The sequence below is a fragment of the Herpailurus yagouaroundi genome, unplaced genomic scaffold, assembly GCF_014898765.1.
Source record: "Herpailurus yagouaroundi ecotype Mexico unplaced genomic scaffold, PumYag 184, whole genome shotgun sequence".
Classification (NCBI taxonomy): domain Eukaryota; kingdom Metazoa; phylum Chordata; class Mammalia; order Carnivora; family Felidae; genus Herpailurus; species Herpailurus yagouaroundi.
This window is the reverse complement of record NW_024412415.1, coordinates 34,171,560-34,189,798: the sequence shown is the minus strand read 5'-3', so window position 1 is coordinate 34,189,798 and position 18,239 is coordinate 34,171,560. Positions and strand designations below refer to the sequence as shown.

At 39.8% G+C, this 18,239-nt stretch overlaps 2 protein-coding genes across 12 annotated transcripts in view; one reads left to right on the top strand and one right to left on the bottom strand.

The window, feature by feature from the left end:
* Positions 1 to 925: 925 nt before the first annotated feature.
* On the bottom strand, positions 926 to 3,638 carry RPLP1 (ribosomal protein lateral stalk subunit P1). The gene is made up of 4 exons (XM_040493115.1): positions 3,434 to 3,638; positions 2,672 to 2,746; positions 1,519 to 1,636; positions 926 to 1,044 (listed from the first exon to the last, which is right to left on the bottom strand). The coding sequence occupies exons 1-4, from the start codon at positions 3,503 to 3,505 to the stop codon at positions 965 to 967; spliced, it is 345 nt and encodes a 114-aa protein (XP_040349049.1). The 5' UTR covers positions 3,506 to 3,638; the 3' UTR covers positions 926 to 964.
* Positions 3,639 to 3,659: 21 nt separating this feature from the next.
* Positions 3,660 to 18,239, top strand: part of LOC121041914 (uncharacterized) — a 67,645-nt gene continuing 53,065 nt past the window's right edge. For 8 of the 11 annotated variants that reach the window (XR_005795910.1, XR_005795908.1, XR_005795911.1 and 5 more), the window contains exons 1-2: positions 3,660 to 4,159; positions 4,835 to 4,895. The gene's annotated coding sequence lies outside the window, so the exon portion shown is untranslated. Of the gene's footprint in view, positions 4,160 to 4,834; positions 4,896 to 6,424; positions 6,445 to 18,239 lie in introns of those variants that run through there. The other 3 variants (XR_005795913.1, XR_005795907.1, XR_005795909.1) reach the window with 2 other exon arrangements.

The following is an 18,239-nucleotide window of genomic DNA, read 5'->3' as shown; positions in this document are numbered from 1 at the left end:
ACTTAGGATCATTTATTTTCTAGTTGATGGACCTTTTGAAGGAGTGTTGCCATTTTAAAGTACTGCTTTGAACACTTTCAAGTACTGCTCTGATTCCCATTGCGTATTTTCTCTCAGGTGATCCCTGGAAGCGGAGTTGTGGGTTGTAGGTGGTGTTTTACAAGGCACACCAGCCATTTACCCAAGTGGTTGTAAAACTGACACACGTGGTCTCATACGATGGCGTGAGGACAGTCAGGGATTTAAGTCCAGCTTTTAGTCAACTCCTGATCTCATCAGGTGTTAAATGGAGACAAAAAAGGGCCACGATGTTCCATGTGCCTGGCACTTAATAGATGCTCTGAAGACAAAATCAGGTTTCATAAACCCAAGTCTTCGGGTCCCCCGGTATCTTGACGTGAACCAGTCTCCACACCAGTGTTCAGCCACCCTTGGCGGTCCCCCAAACCTGTTAGTCAAACACACTGGTTTGAATTTTGGTTTTAGCCTCTTTGTGTAAATACGTGGAGACTCAAACCTGAATTCTTCCCACTCCTTCAGTACTACTGAACTAAACCCAAAGTTTTAATAGTACTCTGGCTCAGCACAGCACAAATATTTGTAGCCAGGAATATATTTGGGATTTTCAAGAGGTCTTGATTACACCATCAGTGACTCTTCTTCCCATCAAGGGGACAAACCCTGTAATCATGAACTAACACATGTGGCCCCGACAAGGCATCTGCTCTGATCTTGTCTTCTCCCACCTCCCCACACAGTTCTCGGTGCAACAATACTAGGTGCATTTTTGGTACAGCATCCAGCTTGTGTGCTATTTCCCACCACAAGATGCTAGCAGGGGTAAACACCCAGCTGGTGTCATACCAGAAGGCTGATCATCCTGACAAAGCACATCCCCAAACAACTGGCAGAACCAACAGGAACGAAGAGTTCAGCTTTTTATTGAACAGATTACAGAAGAGATTTAGTCAAAAAGACCAAAGCCCATGTCATCATCAGACTCCTCTGATTCTTCTTTCTTTGCTTCCACTTTCTTCTCCTCAGCTAAAAAACAAAAACAGTCGATCACACACCTCAATATTTTACACTCCAAAGAGCCCCAGGCCCTTCAGCTTACATGGTCAAAAATACCCTAGACTTCCTCCCAACTATTGCCCTGGGTTTAGGATTTCTATACATCACCGACTCTTAGCAAACTAAAAAGTATCATAGGTGGGGCACCTGGGTGACTCAGTTGTGGTTGAGCCTGACTTCAGCTCAGGTCATGATCTCGTGGTCTGTGAGTTCGAGCCCCACATTGGGCTCTGTGCTGACTGCTCAGAGCCTGGAGCCTGCTTCAGATTCTGTGTCTCCCTCCCTCTGCGCCTCCCCTCCCACTCATGTTCTGTCTCTCTCTCTCTCTCTCTCAAAAATAAACATTAAAAAAAAACATTTTTTTTTAAGTATTGTAGGCAAGATAGCTCTTCATCTCCACACTCCTCCCTCCCATACCCCCCCCCCCCAAAAAAAGTTTTCTACCTGGGGCAGCAGTGGTGGAAGGAGCAGGACCGCCTGCTGGTGCAGCACCAGCTGCTGGAGCGGGTCCACCAGCTCCTACATTGCAGATGAGGCTCCCGATGTTGACGTTGGCCAGGGCCTGTAACACAGTACACATACAGGTGACACTCAGTTCTGTCCTTTTCTTATAGTACCTACCCCACAAAAGGTACCCCATTTCAACTTACAGCAATAATTTCCCAACACTATATTGCTCTTCCTTTCTCCTTTGCTGCAGTCGGACAGTGACATTTTGTCTGCCACTGAGATTCCCTAAGACTTACTTTAGATAGGGCCATGCATATTAAAAATTAGTCACAAAAAAATGACTCAAGCTTTGAACGTTACAATTGCAATGCAGTACCTTAAGTAGCAAGATAGAATAACTGAATCCCTTCAATAGATGAGAAAACTGGTCCCAAAATGCTGGCTTAAGTTGTTGGCAAAAAACGCAAGCTTCCTTAAACACTCAAACCAGGATTCTTTCCATAGTTGCAGGTCTCCTCTCAACACTGATTTCAATTTTTTCAGACTGCTAGTCCAGGGACTTTTTATTAAAGAGGAGTACCTTTCTTAAAAGCCTAATGCTTTCACTCCTTCAAAACTCTTTGGAGGACATAACCTGAAGAGATAGAAGCTAATAGCCTCTTGCCAGAGGTTAAGTAACATATACAACGGAAGGTAGCCAGTGCCAAGTTCCTGGGGGTAGGAATCCTGTCTTCATCAGTCTTTTAATATCCTAACAAACAGTAAATGGTCAATGAAAGGCCACCAAGCCCAATTTCCACGAAACCAGATCATGCTAGAAGGATTTGCTTGAACCAGTGTGGGTGGTATTATCTCCTGAGTGACCCTTTTAAGCAGTCATCTGGCTGGTATCTCGTGTAGTTTTTGGTCATGGTTTCAGAACAGAAGGAAAGAGAAACCAGACTGAGATCAAGAAAGAAAAGGCAAGACAAACTTTAATTAGACACTAGATGTAGAACTATGAAGAAGTTGTCACTTCAAAAAGATCCAGTGGAACACGGCATCTTCCAGCATTTTTCATGTCCTATGAATACGTGAGCTGTGGAAGGTAATCAGTTCACCTTCCACAAGTCTGCTTCTCGAAGTCCCTTTGAGGCCATCACCTTACCTTTGCAAACAAGCCCGGCCAGAAAGGCTCAACATTTACACCCGCTGCTTTAATGAGGGCGTTGATCTTATCCTCCTAAAAAAGGTAAAACAGAAAAATCCATCAGGAAGTGTAACTTTCCTAAATGTCTCCAAAATACTGCGATTGAAAGTAAATCACTCAAAACGTGCGTACAAAACCGTGCGTAACCACTTTAAATATTCCATCCGTATTTCATGTATGCTTATATAAACCCATCATGTCTAACACAAGTCTTACACTCTTAAGATTATCACGAGCAAAAGAAATGCATCCTGCTCCCGTGTGCCAGTCACCTGGCTGCCATTTCACAGGCCGGGACCTGCCTAAGTCACGCAGCTATTTTAAGTTACGAGTCAGGCCGCGGGGTGGAGCAAGCTTATGTGCTGGCCCAACAAGGCCTACTAAGAGGACCGCAGGAACTCAAGGCCATCCCACCAAACAGGGATAAAGTGCCCTCGGTGCGGGTGAGGATGCCCCCACGCCGAGAAAGCTTCGCTAAAGAAAGCTTCCCAAGGCCGGAGCGCGCAGCCCAAGTGAAATCCAGTCCCTCGGGGGCCAGCACGTGGCCAAGGTCCCCGGCGGCCGGGCACGCGGGCCCGCCCGCTACCGAGCGTCCGCCCCGCCGCCGGGGTGCTGACGGCCGCGGCTCCGGCCGGAAGGGCTTGGCAGGGACGCCTGGCACGTAGAGGGGAAAAGGCTGCCCGCAAGCACACCCCGCCGCCGGCCCAGGCCCGCACTCACCGTGACCGTCACCTCGTCGTCGTGCAGGATGAGGGCCGAGTAGATGCAGGCGAGCTCCGAGACGGAGGCCATGATGCGGGCGAGTGCTGAGCGGACGCTGCCGAACGCGGTGCTAGTCGCCGGGTGAAGTGAGAGGCTCACCCCAACGCGGCCTTAGCTTCCTCGGAAGAACCGAGCACCTTAGCGGCAGCTGAGGAAAGGGAGTCCCGCGCCTGCGCACGGTGTCTTATACTGGTCACGCGGACCAATCGGCGCCCGCGCCTGGCGGAAGAGGCGGAGCGAGAAGCTCCTGCGATGACCACCAGGGCGCCTGCGCACAAAGCGTGACTGGCTTGTTAGCGAGTTCAAAAAGTTGGTGGCTCCGCGCTTGTAGTGGCGTCTTCTCTTGGTTCAGCTGAAACTCAGGGCTCATGAACAGTAAAAATATTTGTAGGAAAAAGTTATCTAGGTAAATGGACGTCACTCCCACATACTGTATCCCATGTAACAGTATTTAGGCATTTAATGACGTCGGCAGCCTCCCCCAGCTGGCTGTGACCACTTGGAGCGCAGGAGCTAAATTTCAGCCCGGAGGGCTCGCTTGCTTAGCGCAGCGTCTCGGATAAAATAAGCGATTTAAGAGGAAGACAGAAGCTTGTTCGGAGAGCAGTAGCATTTGAGCGCCTATATCCCAGGGATTGAGCCACACTCTACAAGGATTCATTTAATCCCGACACAGCCTAAGAGGTAAGCAACTATTATTTTAAGTACAGAAGATCTGTTAAGAATTTAAGGAAACTTTCCACTTCAATTTCTTTTTCTTTCTCTTTTTTTCTTTTCTTTTCTTTTCTTTTCTTTTTTTTTTTTTTATAACTCAGGCATCCTATCCTGTGTTAGGGTGGAAATTGTCTAAAACTTGCCCTTAAAATGTTAAAGACATCTTGATGCACCTGCTGCCTGTGTGGGTGCTGAATTGCAATCGTGTATCTTTTGAAGCTTAATAAAATTGGTATTGGATTCTATATTTAATTTTTTTTTGAGGTATAATTGACATAACATTTTTATTTCAGGTGTATACCATAATTGATATTTGTATATGTTGCAAGATGATAACAGGAAGTCTAGTTAATAGTTAACATCCATCATCATACACAGGTACCACTTTTAAGGTCTACTCTTAGCAACTTTTAAGGAGGAAATAATATATTCATAACGATAGTCACCACGTTGTACATTACATCTAGTGACTTACAACTGAAGGTTTGTAACTTTTGACCCCTTTCACCCATTCCATCCCTCCCTCTGGCAACCATCAATCTGTTCTCTGGATATAGGAGTTTGGTTTGTTTATTTTTGTTTGTTGTGGGATCCCACATATAAGTGAGATCATACAGTAGTCTTTCTCTGACTTATTTTACACAGTATAATGCCCTCAAGGCCCACCCATTTGTCTCAGATGGCAAGATGTTATACTTTTTTACAGGTGAGTAATATTCCTCTGTGGGTGACATTTACTTTATCCGTTCACTTTGGTTGTTTCCATGTCTTGGCTATTGTAAATAATGCTGCTATGAACACGGGGATGAATATATCTTTTGGAATTAGTGTTTTTGTTGTCTTCTGATAAGTACCCAAGAGTGGAATTGCTGGATTCTACGGTAGTAATACTTTTAATCCGGGGGGGGGGGGACCTCTATGCTGTTTTCCAAGGTGCTTGCACCAATTTATAGTCCCACCGATTGTGCACAGATGTTCCCTTTTCTTCACATCCTTATGACCACTTAGTATTCTTGTCTTCTTGATGATAGCCATTCTAACAGGTGTGAGGCGATATCTTACTGTGGTTTTAATTTGCATTTCCCCGATGATTGGTATTGTTGAGTATCTTTTCATGTGCTTTTTTGGCCATCGCATGCCTTTGAAAAATGTCTATTCAGATCTTTTGCCTATTTTTAATGGGATTTTTCTTTTTACAGAGTTGTATGAGTTCAATGTTTATTTGTTTTTGAGAAAGAGAGAAGCAGAGTACGAGCGGGGCAGGGGCAGAGAGAGGGGGAGACACAGAATCCGAAGCAGGCTCCAGGCTCTGAGCAGTCAGCACAGAGCCCAACGCAGGGCTAGAACTCACCACGAGATCATGACTTGAGCTGAAGTTGGACGCTTAACCGACCGAGCCATCCAGGCATCACTATAAATTTTTCTCCTATTCAGTAGGTTGCCTTTTCAGTTTGTTGATGATTTCCTTTGCTGTGCAGAAGTTTTTAGTTTGATGTAGTCCCACTTGTTTACTTTAGCTTTTTTGCCTTGGCTTTTGGAGTCAGATGCAAAAAAAATCATTGCCAAGATCAGTGTCAGGTAGTTTACTGCCTATGTTTTCTTCTAGGAGTTTTATGTTGCAGGCAAGTCTTTAACCCATTTTGAATTAATTTTTCTGTAAAGTTTAAGCTAGTGGTCCATTTTCATTTTTTTGCATGTGGCTGTCCAGTTTTCCCAACACCATCCATTAAGGAGACTGTCCTTTCCTGAGTGTATATTCTTTTGTCATAAATTAATTGAGCATATATGAATGGCTTTATTTCTGTACCATCGATCTGTGTGCCTGTTTTAATGTCAACGTCTGTTTGGTAACTGTAGTTTTATGGTTTGAAATCAGGGAGCATGAAGTCTCCAGCTTTATTCTTTCTCAAGATTGCTTTGGCGATTCAGGCTCTGTTGTAGTTCCATACGAATTTGGGAATTGTTCTATCTCTGTGAAAAATGCCATTGGAATTTCAATGGAGATTGCTTTGAATCTATAGATTGCTTTGAGTAGTATGCACATTTTGATAATATGAATTTAATAGTTTAACAATTCTTCTGATTCATAACCACAAAATATCCTTCTTTTCTTTTTTTATTTTGAGAGAGAGAGAGAGACTGACCCAAGCAGACTCCATGCTCAGCATGGAGCCTGATGGGCTCGATCCATGACCCTGGGACCATGACCCAAGCTGAAATCAAGAATCAGGCACTCAATCTACTGAGCCACCCAAGTGCCCCCAAAATATCTATTTATTTGTGCCATCTTTCATTTCTTTTCATCAGGATCTTCTTTATTTTTGATATTTTTTAAATTTTCGATATTTTGAATTGTCTAAAACGTGTACATACTGTTTTACTACAGGATATGAAACCTAAATGTAATTCCTCCTATCAAAAATGTTTGTCTTTACATTTTCCATCAACTATTTCCCTCTCGGAATTCACGTAGTTTCCTAGAAAGGTGGTGTAGTCAATGTCATTATTTCATAATCATCCCTGACCAAACATCTCCATTGGAATCCCCCAGTTTAGGGGGCACCTGGGTGGCTCAGTTAAGCGTGCAACTTGGGCTCAGATCATGATTTTGCGGTTCCTGAATTCGAGCCCCATGTTGGGTTCAGTGCTGACAGCTCAGAGCCTGGAGCTTGCTTTGGATTCTGTGTCTCCCTCCCTCACTCTCAGCCCTTCCCTGCTTGTGATGTCTCTCTTTCTCAAAAATAAATATTAAAAAAAATTTTTTTAAAGGGAATCCCTCAGTTTAGGGACCCACTTGGATCACTCTTAGTCACAAATATGAACATATCTTAATATCCCAAACTTTTAAAAGAGCTTAAAAAATATCAAGCTTTCTGAAAATAAAAGTTATTATGAGTTTTCATCCAAATCTGAGAAGCACTTATAGTGGAATTTGGGTGGAAAAGGAATACATTTTAAAGCTATTGAAAAATTCAAACAAAAAAGAAAAATTCAAACCTTTCCAAAGTCAGAATGGATCAGTCCAAAACACAGTCACACCCCACCCCTCCACCCCATCTCTAGTGTACTTCAAAAAAAAACAAAAACAAAAACAACTGATCTGGTAAATATGACACATCAACACAAAGTAAAACAAAATATCACTCTGTTGAACTATATTAATTAGAAGTCTTTTAAATCAATATTTTGTATCCCCTAATTGTTTTATAATTGTGGCAGCAAAACCTGAATGTTAGAGTATAAAAAAGGTAAATTATAAGTTCTTCTCACTTGTAAATGTAAACACAAAAATCCAAAATAAAATGTGAATGTCAATTATGTCAGTAAAGCTGGAAAAAAATTAAGGATTAATGAACTGAGTGCAGTACTGTGTATGAAAATATAGTATATCGTGACTAAACGGGATAGCTCCACATAAAATCTATTAAAAATAATTCATTAACGAGTTAAAGAGGAAGATCTATATGAAATTCTTATAGATTCAAAAAAACCACTTGATAAAATTAAGTAACTATTCACGTTGACTCTTAGAAAATTGGAAGAGAAGGTAACTTCCTTAGCCTGATAAGGTATCTACTAAAAATCTATGGCAAACATCATACTTTTTTTTTTGCTTTTTTTTTCCTTTGAGAGACTGAGAGAGAGAGCACAAGTGGGGGAGGAGCAGAGAGAGGGAGACAGAGGATCTGAAGCGGGCTCTGTGCTGACAGCAGAGAGCCTGACGCAGGGCTCAAACTCCTAAACTGTGAGATCATGACCTGAGCTGAAGTCGGATGCTCTACCAACTGAGCACCAAGATGCCCCACAAACATCATACCTAATGGTGAAACTTTAAAACCTACTCTTTAAAATCAGGCACAAATAAGGATATCTCCTTTCTCTACTTCTGCTTCAATTACTATTTTAGAGTTTAGCTATCTCCATAAGACAAGAAAGGAAAAGGTTATTAAATTGGAGAGTTATAAACTCTCTTTATTCATAGGTAATATGATTATTTATCCATAGGCAAAACAACGTAATAAGTAGTTCAGTAAGGTAGCTAGATTCAAGATTAATACACAAAAGATAGCAGCATTTCTGTGATCTGCCAAAGTCAATTACAAAATGTAGTATTAAAAAAATACACCTTATGCAACAGCAACAAAAATCATTTTGTTTCTAGGAGTAAATCTAATAAGATATGCATGACCATTATTTAAAATTTTCTTAAGTTTATTTATTTATTTTGAGAGAGACCAAGTGTGAGCGGGGAAGAACGGGGCGGGGGGGGGGGAGAGAGAGAGAGAGAGAGAGAGAGAGAGAGAGAGAGAGAGAATCCCAACTAGGCTCTGCACCCTCAGCACAGAGCCCAGTGCTGAGCTCAGTCTCGCCAACCATGAGATCGTGACCTGAGCCAAAGTCAAGAGTCGGATGCCCGCTGACTGAGCCATTCAGGCGGCCCTTAAAAATTACAAAACTTTATGGAACATCAAAGGCAACCTAAATGGAGTGATATACCATATTCACAGATGGAAAGATTTTAAAATGGGTAATTCTCTCCAAATTGTGTAATTTCAATCAATATTCCATTAGGGGTTTTGGTGAAATTTGACAAGTTGACCTTAAATTTTCATGGAAGGATCAAGGACCAATAATAATGAAGACAGTTTTCTAAAATATAACAGGCTTTACTTACATGTAAATTCCATGCAGGACACAAACTTTGGTTTGCCACTGCATTTCTTATGCCTAAAACAGTGTCTGGCACATAGGAGACGCTCCAATAAATACATGCTGGATGAATTAAAACTGTGTTACTGACATAACAAATAGATAAATAGACCAATATAACAGAGAATCCAAAAATCCACTCTCATACGTATGGGACCTTGGTAAGTCAGAGGTACGGCTTTATAGATAGGGAGGGGGTGGACAGAAGGAAGAGTACCTTTTCAAAAAACATAGTACTGGGACAATTGGTTTTCTATCCACACGGAAATGGGGAAGCAATGTTTTTAATTTTGTCCTTATCATACATAATATGAAAAGGAAAGGTCTAAAATTTTAGAGGAAAATGGGAGTTTATTATTATTAAGTGTATATGAAAGGTTTCTTAAGGCACAGAACATAAAGGAAAAGATTCATATATTTGATTACATTCAAATTGAAAACTATAAGCCAGAGAAACCGTAACCAAACGTCTGAAAAACTATCATACTTAAGAGCCTGAGGGAACACAATGACTAAATGTGATACGTTTTCCTAGATGGGATCCTGGGAAAGACAAAAGTCATTAGATAAAAACTAAAGAATTCTAAATAAAATATGGACTTTAGTTAATAACAGTATATCAGTATTGGTTTACTAATTGTAACAAATATATTGATATGTTAAAAGTAGGAGAAACTGGCCTGAGGTATATGGAACTCTCTATGCTCAAAATATTTTGATAAAACTAAAATAATTCTAAAAATTAACTTTATTTTTTATTTTTATTTTTTTAAATTTACATCCAAATTAGTTAGCATATAGTGCAACAATGATTTCAGGAGTAGATTCCTTAGTGCCCTTACCCATTTAGCCCATCCCCCCTCCCACAACCCCTCCAGTAACCCTCAGTTTGTTCTCCATATTTATGGGTCTCTTTTGTTTTGTCATCCTCCCTGTTTTTATATTATTTTTGTTTCCCTTCCCTTATGTTCATCTGTTTTGTCTCTTAAAGTCCTCATATGAGTGAAGTCATCTATTTGTCTTTCTCTAACTTTGCTTAGCATGATACCCTCTAGTTCCATCCATGTAGTTGCAAATGGCAAGATTTCATTCTTTTTGATTGCCGAGTAATACTCCATCGTGTATATACACCACATCTTCTTTATCCATTCATCCATCGATGGACATTTGGGCTCTTTCCATACTTTGGCTATTGTTGATAGTGCTGCTATAAACATGGGTGTGTGTGTGTGTGTGTGTGTGTGTGTGTGTGTGTGTGTGTGTGTGTGTGTGTGTTCAAAACAGTACACCTGTGTCCCTTGGATAAATGCCTAGTAGTGCAATTGCTGGGTCGTAGGGTAGTTCTATTTTTAGTTTTTTGAGGAACCTCTGTACTGTTTTCCAGAGTGGCTGCACCAGCTTGCATTCCCAAAAATTAACTTTATTTTTAAAAACACCTTGATGAGGTTCCAGTAGTTCATTTTTGCTTTTGTTTCCCTTGACTTTGGAGACATGACTGTTTAGAAGTTGCTGCGGCTGAGGTTAAAGATGTTGCTGCCTGTTTTCTCCTCTAGGATTTTGATGGTTTCCTGTCTCACGTTAGGTCTTTTATCTATTTTGAATTTATTTTTGTGTATGGTGTAAGAGAGTTGTCCAGTTTCATCATATTGCATGTCGCTGTCCAGTTTTCCTAGCACCATTTGCTGAAGAGATTGTCTTTTTTCCATTAGATATTCTTCTCTTTTTTGTTGAAGATAAGTTGGCCACATATTTGTGGGTCCATTTCTGTGTTCTCTATTCTGTTCCATTGATCTGCGTGTCTGTTTTTGTGACAGTACCACACTGTCTTGATGACTACAGCTTTGTAATACAGCTTGAAGTTCAGATTTATAATGCCTCCAGCTTTGGTTTTGTTTTGCAACATTACTTTGGCTAATCGGGGTCTTTTCTGGTTCCATACAGGTTTTAGAATTGTTTGTTCTAGCGCTCTGAAAAATGCTGGTGTTATTTTGATATGGGTTGCACTGAATGTGTAGATTGTTTTGGGTAGTATACACATTTTAACAATATTCTTCCAGTCCATGAACATGGAATGCTTTTTCATGTCTTTGTGTCCTCTTCAGTTTCTTTCATAAGCATTCTATAGTTTTCAGTGTACTGATTTTTTTTTTTACCTCTTTGGTTAGGTTTAGTCCTGGGTATCTTAAGGTTTTTGTTACAGTTGTAAATGGGACTGATTCCTTGATTTCTCTTTCTGCTGCTTCATTATTGATGCATAGAAATGCAACAGATTTCTGTGTGTTGATTTTATATACTGTGACTTTGCTGAATTGATTTGAAGGGGCACATGCATCCCAATGTTTACAGTAGCACTATCAAGAATAGCCAGATTATGGAAAGAGCCTAAATGTCCATCAACTGATGAATGGATAAAGAAGATATGGTATGTAGAAGATACACACACACACACACACACACACACACACACACACACACACACAGTGGAATATTACTTGGCGATCAAAAAGAATGAAATCTTGCCATATGCAACAACATGGATGGAACTAGAATGTATTATGCTAAGTGAAATAAGTCAAACAGAGAAAAACAAATATTGTATGATTTTTAGTCATATGTGGAATTTAAGGAACAAAACAGAAGAACATAGGGTAAGGGAAGGAAAAGATGAAAACAGAGAAGGAGGCAAACCATAAGAGACTCTTAACTATAGAGAAAAAACTGAGGGTTGCTGGAAGGAAGGTGGGGGATGGATGGGCTAAGTGGATGATGGGCATTAAGGAGGGCCCTTATGAGGAGCACTGGTTGTTGTACATAAGTGATGAATCACTAAATTATATTCCTGAAACCAATACTACACTATATGGTAACTAATTTGAATTCAAATAAAAATAAAATCACCATAACCAAAATGGAAAAAATGTCAGATTAGGAGAAGATATGAGGCCCAAAGTACCCAAAGGCTGTATTTAAAGTCATAGAAATCAGTAAGAAAGTACAAAACTTTCCTGTTTTGCAAAACATCAAAAATTGTCAACTAAGGGGTACCTGGCTTAGTTGGTAGAGCATGCAACTCTTGATCTTGGGGTCCTGAGTTCAGACTCTACAATGGGCATAGAACTTCAAACAAAATTTTCATCTAAAAGTATCTAGGGCTAAGGAATTTTTATTTAAACTTTAAAGATGAGACACAGTCATTAACAAACTGGTTAAGCGCTTTGATGCCAGGCTCAGGCTTGGGTTTAAATATGATCTCCACCATTTATGCTGTTGGGGTCCTTGAGCAAGTCATTAATCCTCTCGATCTGTTTCTTCACCTGTACAATATCGATAACACCTGGTCAGGATATCAGCTACTGAGCACCCAGTTAACCAGTTAGTCTTCATAAAGGTTAAGGAGAGCAAGACATCAATTGCCCATACGTTTCCCTTTATTATGTGTAGTTGTGGATTCAACATCATACTTCTACTTTAAACAAATTCTACTATCCCTCATCCCCCTATCGTAGTACAAACATCCTGTTAAGATGTATTTTCAAAAGACTAAGGGGGGGGAGGGGGGCACCTGAGTGACTCAGTCGGTTAAGCGTCCACTCTTGGTTTCAGCTCAGGTCATGATTGCAGGGTTCATGAGTTGGAGCCCTGCCTCAGGCTCTGCGCTTCGCAGCATGGAGCCTGCTTGGGATTCTCTCTCTCCCTCTCTCTCAAAATAAATAAATAAACATTAAAAAAAAAAAGGCTAAGCAGTATGCCAATGTAAAAAAATAAAAATAAGAAATGGAAAGGTTAAATCCAGTAACATCTACTGAAATACGATTAAACTTTAGTGCTCTGGAGCATTCTAGAAACACAGCTATGACATTGCTCACCACTATTAGTGACAAATAAGTGGGTTTTGTGGTTTAATATTACACTTTCACTATTAATTAAAAAATAGATTAAACTAGCATTGTGGTAAAAAAAAAAAAATCAACCTCCAAAGAAATCCTAATTGAATCAGGGAAAAATGTATGTTTGCCTAGGTAAGAATGTCGATTTCACCATGTTTTTCAGTATTACTTTTTCTAATTTATGTTGTCTCCAAGCCATGTTTTTTAGTTAAGTGTCTAGAAGACCATATTTAATACGTGGATATTACAGTTGTCACACAAAAAAGACATTATCAATTTAATGTCAAATTACTTTACATTTTCTACTGCTGTTTCATTTTTACAATTCCAAGAATTCTGTTCATTTTTTTTTCTATTGAAATGTATTTGACGTATAATATTATGTAAACTTGGAGCGTGTAACACCATGTGTATAATTTGATGCATTGGAATATGATTACCATTATGGCAATAATTAGCATCTCTGTCATATTACATAATTATCCTTTCTTTATAGTACTTAGAATAATTAAACTCTAGTGTCTTAGGGTGTCTGATGTTTGTAATACAATATTATTGTCTGTAGTCAGTGTACAGTGTGTTAGATCTATAGGACTTATTTACTACAGCGTTTTAAGCGTGTACCCTTCAGAGCGTCTGTCTTGTGTCCCCAACCCCATCCGTTGATAGCCACCATTTTATTCTCTATTTTTACAAGTTTGGCTTTTTAAAATTCCACGTATAAGTGGTATCATACAGTATTTGCCTTTGGCTTGCCTCACTTGGTATAATGTGTTCAAGGTCCATCCATGTGGCAAATGGCAGGATGTCCTCCTTTCTCGTGGCTAATACTCCAGCGTGTGTCTGTATACCCCACATTTTTTAATCCATTCCTCCACTGAAGGGCACCTCAGTTGTGTCCATATCTTGGCTGTTGTAAATAGTGCTGCAGCGAACATAGGGGTGCAGATGTCTTTTCAAGTTAGTGTTTGATTTTCTTCAGGTAAATACATAGAAGTCTGAATCCTACGGTAGTTCTAATTTTAATTTTTTGGGGAATCTCCATCTGTGTCCGTAGTGCCTGGACCGCTTTCCATTCCTACCGGCGGTGCACAAGGCTTCCCTTCTTTCCACATCCTTGCTAGCGCTTGTAACTCTTGTCTTCTTGACGATGGCTGTTCCAACAGCTGTGAGGCGGCATCTCACTGCTGTTTCTTTTGCATTTCCCTGATGATTAGTGATGTTGAGCATCTTTTCGTATGCCTGGTGGCAATCTGTATGTCTTCTTTGGAAAAATGTCCATTTAGTTATTCTTCCCAGTTTTAAATCAGGTTGTTTTTCTCCTATTGAGTTGTATGAATTCTCTGTATATTTTGGATATTAACCCTTCACCTGATGTACGGTTTGCAAACATTTTCTTCCATTTTTTGGGAAATGGTTGCCTTTTGTATTGTTATGTTGTTGTTGTTGTTGTTGTTCAAAAGTTTTTTTTTACTTATTTTGGGAGAAAGATTGAGAGCAAGCAAAGGAGGGGCAGAGAGAAAGGGAGACAGAATCCCAAGCAGGCTCCACACTGTCAGTGCAGAGCCTGATGCAGGGCTCAAACTCATGAACCGTGAGATTGTGACCTGAGCCAATATCAAAAGTTAGACGTTTAACTGACTCAGCCACCCAGACACCCATGTTATTCGTTAAGTTTGATGTAATCCCTTCTCTTGATTTTTGCTTTTGTTGTTTGGTGTCATATCCAAAAATCATTGCCAAAACCAGTCTCAAGGAGCTTCTTCCCTAGGAGGAGTTTTATAGTATCAGTTCTTAAGGTCAAGTCTGTAATCTATTTTGTGTGAATTTTTGTGAGTGGTGTAAGATAGGTGTCCAGTTTCATTGTTCTGCATCTGTTTATCCAGTTTTCTCAACATTTATTGAAGAGACTGTCTCTTCCACATTTGGTGCTATTAGCCACCTTGTCAAATGTCAGTTTAAATGTATAGTGTTAAATGTATAAGCAAAGGTTAATTTGGGGCTCTCCATTCTGTTTGTCAGTGTATCTGTTTTGCGCCAGTACCATACTGTTTTTAATACTGTAGTTTGGTAGTATAGTTGAAATCAGGAAGTGCAATACCTCTAGTTTTGTTCATTAGCTATTTGGAGTCTTTTGTGGTTCTGTACAAACTTTACAGTTTTTTTTTTTTGTTTGTTTTTTTGGGTTTTTTTTTTCTGTTTCTGTGAAGAATGCCATTAGTATTTGATGGGGATTCTGTGGAATCTGCAGATTGTTCTGAGTTGTATAGACTTTTTAACAATATTAATTCTTCCAATACATGAACACGGGCTGTCTTTCCATTTGTTTGTGTCTTTTTAGATTTTTTTTTCAGAAGTCTTATAGTTTTTGTTGTACAAAACTTCTCACCTCCTAGGTTAAATTTATTCCTAAGTATTTTATTGTTTATGATGCTATTGTGAATAGGAAAGATTTCTTTTTTTGTGATCTTTATTATACTTTACTTTTTTTCTTTTTAAATTTTTATGTTTATTTTTGAGAGAGAGAGAAAGACACAGAGCACGAGCAGGGAAGGGGCAGAGAGAGGAGGGGCACACAGAATCCGAAGCAAGCTTCGGGCTCTGAGCTGTCAGCACAGAGCCTGACACGGGGCTTGAACTCACGAACCATGAGATCATGACCCGAGCCGAAGTCGCCCACTTAACCGACTGAGTCACCCAGGCGCCCCGATTATACTTTTCTTTTAAGACTTAATCGTTTTATTGAAACATAATTGACATACAATTAGTTTCAAGTGTACAACATATTGATTCCACAATTCTGTGCATTTCTCATTGCTCATCATGATAAGTGTAATAACCACACAACATTATTACAGTATCATTGATGATATTCCCTTTGCTGCACTTTTCATTTCTATGGCTTACTTATCTTACAACTGGAAGTTTGTACTTCCAGTCCTCTTTATTTTGTCCATCCCTCTACTCGCCTCCCTTCTAGCAATGGCCAGTTTGTTCCCTGTACTTAAGAGTCTGTTTGTTTTGTTTTTTAGATTCCAAATAAAAGTGAAACCATGTGGTATTTGTCTTTCTCTGTCTGACTTATTTCACTTAGCATAATATCCTCTAGGTCCATCCAGGTTTTTGCAGATGGCAATATCTGATTCTTTTTTATGGCCAAGTAACATACTGTGTGTGTGTGTGTGTGTGTGTGTGTGTGTATGCCACATCTTCTTTATTCATCCACTGATGGACACTTCAGTTGCTTCCATATCTTGGCTATTGTACGTAATGCTGTAATGAACATAGAAGGGCATGTATCTTTTGAATTAGTGTTTTCATTTTGGTGGGTAAATACCCAGTAGTGGAATTACTGGATCATTTGGTATTTCTGTTTTTAATTTCTTGAGGAACTGCCATATTGTTTTCCACAGTAGCTGCACCAATTTACGTTCTCACCAACAGTGCACAATGTTCTGTTTTCACCACAAAACCCTCACCAACGCTTGTTATTTCTTGTCTTTTGGGTACTGGACATTGTAACAGGTGTGAGGTGATGTATCATTGTGGTTTTGATTTGTATCTCCCTGATGATTAGTGATGTTGAGTATCTTTTCATGTGTCTGTCCGTGATCTGTATGTCTTCTTTAGAAAAATGTCTACTCAGGTGGTCTGCTCATTTTTAATTGGATTATTTGTATTTTTTTGGTGTTGAGCTGTATGAGTTCTTTACATATTAACCCCTTATTGGAGGTATCATTTGCAAATATCTTCTCCCATTCACTAGGGAGAAAACCTTGTTTTGTTGATGGGTTTCTTTCACTATGCAAAAGCTTTTTATTTTGATGTAGTCCCAAGAGTTTATTTTTCCTTTTGTTTCCCCTGCCTGAGAAAACAGATCCATATATATGGTGCTGAAGCCAAATTCCATGACATTACTCCTTATGTTTTCTTTTAGATTTTTATGGCTTTAGGTCTCACATTTAGGTCTTTGATCCATTCTGTTTATTTTTCTGTATGATGTAATAAAGTGGTCCAGTTTCATTCTTTTGCATATAGCTGTCCAGTTTTCCCAATACCATTTCTTGAAACAACTGTCTTTTCCTCATTTTATATTCTTGCCTCTTTTGTCATAGATAAAACGACTGTTTAAGTGTGGATTTATTTCTGGGCTCTCTGTCCTGTTCCACTGAACTATGTGTCTGTATTTATGTCAGTACTATATTGTTTTGATTACTACAGCTTTGTAGTATATCTTAAAATTTGGAATTATGATACCTCCAGCTTTGTTGTTCTTTCTCAAGATTGCTTTGGCTATTTGAGGTCTTTTGTGATTCCATGCAAATTTTAGGATTATTTGTTTCGGTTCTGTGGAAAATGCTATTAGTATTTTGATAGGGATAGCACTGAATCTGTAGATTGCTTTAGGTAGTATGGACATTTAACAACATTCATTCTTCTAATCCATGAACATGGTATATCTTTCCACTTGTGTCATCTTCAATTTCTTTCATCAGTGTTTTATAGGTTTTGAAGGACAAGTTCTTCACCTCATTGATGAAGCTTTTTCCTAATAATTTATTGTTCAAGGTACTGTTTCCTCATTCATTTTCTGCCTGGGTGATCTAGCCATTGATGTAAGTGGGGTGTCAAAGTCCCCTATTATTATTGTATTACTGTTAATTTCTCCCCTTGTGTCTATTAATTGTTCCTGTGTTGGGTGCATAGGATTGATCCTTTTATTATTATGTGGTATTCTTTGTTGCTTGCTATAGTCATTGCTTTTCTTTTTTCTGTGAATATTTGAGATTTTTAAATTTTTTTATTAGAGAGCGTGAGCAGGGAGAAAGAGGTGGGGGAGGGGAGGGAGGGAGGGAGGAAAGGAAGAGAGACAGAGAGAATGAATGAGTGAATATCTCAAGCAGGCTCCACACTCAGCACAGAGCCCGACGTGGGGCTCAATCCCATGACCCTGGGATCACAACCAACTGGGCGACCCAGGCGCCCCTATTATTTTTTCTTCTCAGATTTTTATTTAAATTGTAGTTAGTTTGGGGCGCCTGGGTGGCGCAGTCAGTTAAGCGTCCGACTTCAGCCAGGTCACGATCTCACTGTCCGTGAGTTCGAGCCCCGCGTCAGGCTCTGGGCTGATGGCTCAGAGCCTGGAGCCTGTTTCCGATTCTGTGTCTCCCTCTCTCTCTGCCCCTCCCCCGTTCATGCTCTGTCTCTCTTGTCCCAAAAATAAATAAACGTTGAAAAAAAATAAATTGTAGTAGTTAACATAAAGTGCAATATTGGTTTCAGGAGTAGAATTAAGTGCTTCATCACTTACATACAACACCCAGTGCTCATCATAACTAGTGCCCTCCTTAATACCTGTCACCCATCTAGTCCATACCCTGGCTGTCTCCCTCCCTCAATCCTCAGGTTGTTCTCTATCCTTAAGAGTCTCTGGTTTGTTTCATTCCCTCTTG

Coding starts and splice junctions, on each gene's coding strand:
- RPLP1 (XM_040493115.1), bottom strand. CDS start 3,505: ATGGCCTCCGTCTCGGAGCTCGCCTGCATCTACTCGGCCCTCATCCTG. Junction 2,747..3,433: donor ACGACGAGGTGACGGTCACG/GTGAGTGCGGGC, acceptor TACCTTTTTTAG/GAGGATAAGATCAACGCCCT. Junction 1,637..2,671: donor GGCCGGGCTTGTTTGCAAAG/GTAAGGTGATGG, acceptor ACTGTGTTACAG/GCCCTGGCCAACGTCAACAT.